This window comes from Xenopus laevis, chromosome 2L, assembly GCF_017654675.1.
Source record: "Xenopus laevis strain J_2021 chromosome 2L, Xenopus_laevis_v10.1, whole genome shotgun sequence".
In the NCBI taxonomy this organism is placed as follows: Eukaryota; Metazoa; Chordata; class Amphibia; order Anura; family Pipidae; genus Xenopus; species Xenopus laevis.
Genome location: NC_054373.1, coordinates 148,882,987 through 148,887,650, shown reverse-complemented (window position 1 = coordinate 148,887,650; position 4,664 = coordinate 148,882,987). Strand labels below are relative to the sequence as shown.

General features: G+C 38.5%; 1 protein-coding gene across 1 annotated transcript; it reads right to left on the bottom strand.

Annotated features, from left to right (window-relative positions):
* Positions 1-410: 410 nt before the first annotated feature.
* Positions 411-2,531, bottom strand: LOC108707741 (glycoprotein-N-acetylgalactosamine 3-beta-galactosyltransferase 1-like). The gene is made up of 2 exons (XM_018245723.2): positions 1,822-2,531; positions 411-808 (listed from the first exon to the last, which is right to left on the bottom strand). Exons 1-2 carry the CDS (start codon positions 2,425-2,427, stop codon positions 641-643), a joined length of 774 nt encoding a protein of 257 aa, XP_018101212.1. The 5' UTR covers positions 2,428-2,531; the 3' UTR covers positions 411-640.
* Positions 2,532-4,664: the final 2,133 nt, after the last annotated feature.

The window sequence follows — 4,664 nt, the reverse complement described above, 5'->3', positions numbered from 1 at the left end:
CCCAATCCACTCAAAACTTACCTTTTCTTGGGCAAAACTAAGTTATTTGCATTTATTTAATAAAAAGAAACCCTAAAACAACTTCTCAGGAACCACCCTTTCATCTACAAGAAGATCAACAGGTTTTTTTGGTTCAAAAAAATTTGGACCTCACATGCAATGGCATTGCATATATTGGAAGAGTATCCAGGGGCTTTCAAAGATACTGAACTTTAGCATGCCTTTCATTTACGCCATTGTCACATGCCTTCCCATCTGACCAAGCAGATTGCACCATTCCATAGTATTAGTGAACTACTCAACAGGGCATTGTGATAAAAGAGACAACGTGTACCTGGGGACTTTCAAAGGTACAGGTACAGGGCTTCTTACCTAGGCAACCAGTGATATTGTATTGGGGATGTTTTCAGTAGTGGAAATATTTTGCAAGGCAGAGTATTAACAACACACTGAAGAGTTTCATGGACAGTTGTTTTAAGTTTTATAAAACCTAAATTAACTATGTATAAAATTACACATGACAGTAACAGCAAGGAATCATTTGGCACTGTAACAGCAAGGAATCATTTTGGACAAGTCCCAGTAATCCAGTTGTAGAGTGCACAGTATTTTAGAATTCATGCAGAGTTCTCCTGGTATATTAGTTGAAGTGAACAGGAGCTTTTGTAGTCAATCCCATTGATGGAGGCTGGTAACGATACTGGTATCCATACGCCCTCAGGTGGTAGGTATAATATTCCAGAGTGTACATGAGTTCAGGAGGAACATAGTGAAATGATATTGCAAGATCTGAGCAACATTGTGCGCCCTAAAGAGATTTGTAAAACATGTAAATACCATAAACTATGTTACAGACATAACCCAGAAAAAGAACAAGTTAGATATTCTTTCAAAAAAGGTTTACCTTTTCGGGTATTCTTAAAGGTTAATGCAAAAATATTTCACGATAAACATTTTGGACTGCAGTGGAAATCAGAATATAATTACCGTAGTTGCAATTTGGACAGGCCAGCTGCTTCTTTTGCAATCATAATGTTGCAATGCCTAGTTTTACTTTTATATGATGGGTACATTTATAAACGCAGAATGCACTGGTTTGAAAAAGGTGACAATAAGGAAATATAAAAAAGTGTATAAAATGCTTACTGACTAGCATCCACTGACTTCAATGCATATGGGACCAAAAACTAGAGAAAAACACCCATTGACTTTAATTTAGCATGAGAGAAACGCAAAAAAAGCAATTGACTCAAATACATTTGACACTAGAAAAAATGCCCATTGAGTCCAATGCATTTTGCCAGTAGACTTCAGTGAGATTTCAGCAAAGATTCACTATCTTGCTAATTTTCTGTTGAAAGAAAATGAGGCAGGCTTGCTGATCATTAGTTATGACAAGCTGTCTCTGATATCAAAAGTTGCTGGATCTAATTCTGGCAAGAAGCCTACATTTGGGAAGGGGACTGGCTGGGTACCAGGCCTTGGGCACAAACAGAATGTGTCCCATCACTTGGTTGGAGTTGGCTCTTTAAGAAGTACAAAAATGGGGAAACACTCCTGTACAGTCCTTATACTATACTGACCCCATAGCAACAATAGTGGGAGGTATTAGCTTCAACAAAATAAGATGGTGTTTATATAAAGCTTATTAATGGTTTCAAAGGATAATGATCCAAGCTGCTCAGAGAACAACTCTTATTTTCTAGTATCTTAGTAAGTATCTTAGTAGCTTGTTTTGTTTTTATTTTTTTGGTCAACCTCTCATGACATTTTGTAAAAAACAGAGAATATACTGTAGAGACTTTCATATATGTAACTCACCTGTATGAGAGGATAATAGCAGTAATTCCAGTACATGGAAGATTCCGTGTAACGAGAGGTTATATGGGTTTCCGGTGTAAAGGGATGAAAGGTCTCCCGTTTTTCCAAGTCCCTACTGTCCCCAGGTGTAATTCCTAGCTTTTCCATGCACTGACCCAGGGCAAGATCTTCCACAGGAGACGTGTGAGTGCAGACACCAGTACGGAAAGCTTCAACAAAACGTTTCAGGGATTCCTTACTTAGTACATAACCAGCTCCACCACTCATGTAACCCTGGTTAACAAAAGGTTTAAAGCGCTTGCCTAAATAGACAGGTTGCTCAGGGGTGTAATTGGAAAGCAGAAACTGCAAGTTTTCCATCACTACATAGGTGTCATCATCAGCCTTCAAGAACCAGTCTGCTTCATCCAGATAGTTCTGGTGTATGTACTGGAAAGCTTTTATTGTCTTCCAGTAGAGCTCGTCTCTCCCTTCCTTGGTGCCCAGTCCAATTGCTGGAAAACTCTCATTGGCTGTGGAGCTCATAAATAATGTTGTGTTGCAGTGACGGGTCCAAGAGTGCTTAAGATGAATGGCTTTTGTTAGCAAGTTATTTGGTGAAGTCATTATCCAGCAAAGGACTCTGACTCTCTTAGAAAGATTCTCGCTCACAGTGTTATCTGAAGACAAAAACAGTAATTCATATTTCAGACACACAAGATGAAGAATAAGCCCAGTTAATAGAAAAAATAATGAAAGAGCACAACAGAATGTGACTGACTAATAATTAGGAAAAACAAAAAAGTAACTGAGATGATACAGAGTGAGAAAATAGATAGCTTAGTAGAAGATTTGTACCATTGTGTATGTTGTTTTTAATCTGGCCACACACTGTCAGACATTTGTGGCAAGTTATTATTGTTCATTATCAGTGACTTTTCCTGTTTAATATGTGAAAAAGTAATTGCCAACCGTGCATCTTTCTTCACAAATATGTATGCATACACTATTGGCCAAAAGTATGCGAATGCCTGTCTGTACAGCATCCCATTCCTTAACTAAGGGTTTTAATATAAAGTTGCTTCTCTCTTTATTGATAAAACAGGCTTTTCTCATTCTTGGGGGGGATTGCCTTCCATTCATACTTCAGAGGTTGGGCACTAATTCTGAACTCATATTTTTCATCTGTCTACACAAATGAGGAACCAGTAAATGAAGGTTTCCTTCTTAACAGTCCCAATTCTAGTAATACAACTAATGATGCATGGTTCACACATGAAGAAATTCAAAAGAGACTAGAACATGTTAAGATTAACAAAGGTCCAGGGCCAGATGGTATTCATCCCAGGGTAATTAGCAATCTTAGCTCTGTGATTGCCAAACCTCTTTACTTAATTTTTCAGGATTCATTGAAATCTAGCATAGTGCCGAGAGACTGGCGAATTTCTAATGTGGTGCCTCTATTCAAAAAAGGTTCCCGTTCTCAGCCTCAAAACTATAGGCCGGTTAGTCTGACGTCAGTGGTAGGAAAGCTTTTCGAAGGGTTAATAAAGGATAAGATACTGGATTTCATAGCAAATCATAATACTATGAGTTTGTGCCAGCATGGTTTTATACGTAATAGATCTTGCCAGACTAACTTAATTTCTTTTTATGAGAATGTAAGTAGAGACCTCGATTCTGGGATGGCAGTGGATGTGATTTACTTAGACTTTGCTAAAGCATTTGATACAGTGCCACACAAAAGGTTACTGGTTAAATTAAGGAATGTTGGCCTGGAATATAGTATTTGTACCTGGATAGAGAACTGGCTAAAAGATAGACTACAAAGAGTGGTGGTATATGGAACATTTTCTAATTGGACCAATGTTGTTAGTGGAGTACCGCAGGGCTCTGTACTAGGTCCCTTGATTTTCAACTTGTTTATTAATGACCTGGAGGTGGCCATTGAAAGTACTGTTTCTATTTTTGCAGATGATACTAAATCGTGCAGAACTATAGGTTCCATGTAGGATGCTGCCACTTTGCACAGTGATTTGACTAAACTGGAAAACTGGACAGCAAACCGGAAATGAGGTTCAATGTTGATAAATACAAGGTTATGCACTTTGGCAAAAATAATATAAATGCAAGTTATACACTAAATGGCAGTGTGTTGGGAGTTTCCTTAAATGAGAAGGATCTAGGGGTCTTTATAGATAACAAGTTGTCTAATTCTGGGCAGTGTCATTCTGTGGCTACTAAAGCAAATAAAGTTCTGTCTTGCATAAAAAAGGGCATTAACTCAAGGGATGAAACATAATTATGCCTCTTTATAGGTCCCTGGTGAGGCCTCATCTGGAGTATGTAGTGCAGTTTTGGACTCCAGACCTTAAGAGGGATATAAATGAGCTGGAGAGAGTGCAGAGACTAAGTGCAACTAAACTGGTTAGAGGGATGGAAGACTTAAATTATGAGGGGAGACTGTCAAGGTTGGGGTTGTTTTTTCTGGAAAAAAGGCGTGTGCGAGGGGACATGATTACACTTTACAAGTACATTATAGACAAATAGCAGTGGACCTTTTTACCCATAAAGTGGATCACTGTACCAGAGGCCACCCCTTTAGACTAGAAGAAAAGAACTTTCATTTGAAGCAACGTAGGGGGTTCTTCACAGTCAGGACAGTGAGGTTGTGGAATGCACTGCCGAGTGATGTTGTGATGGCTGATTCAGGTAATGCCTTTAAGAATGGCTAGGATGATTTTTTGGACATGCATAATATCAAAGGCTATTGTGATACTAAACTCTATAGTTAGTATAGGTATGGGTATATAGAATTTAATTAAAAGTAGGGAGGGGTGTGTGTATGGATGCTGGGTTTTCAT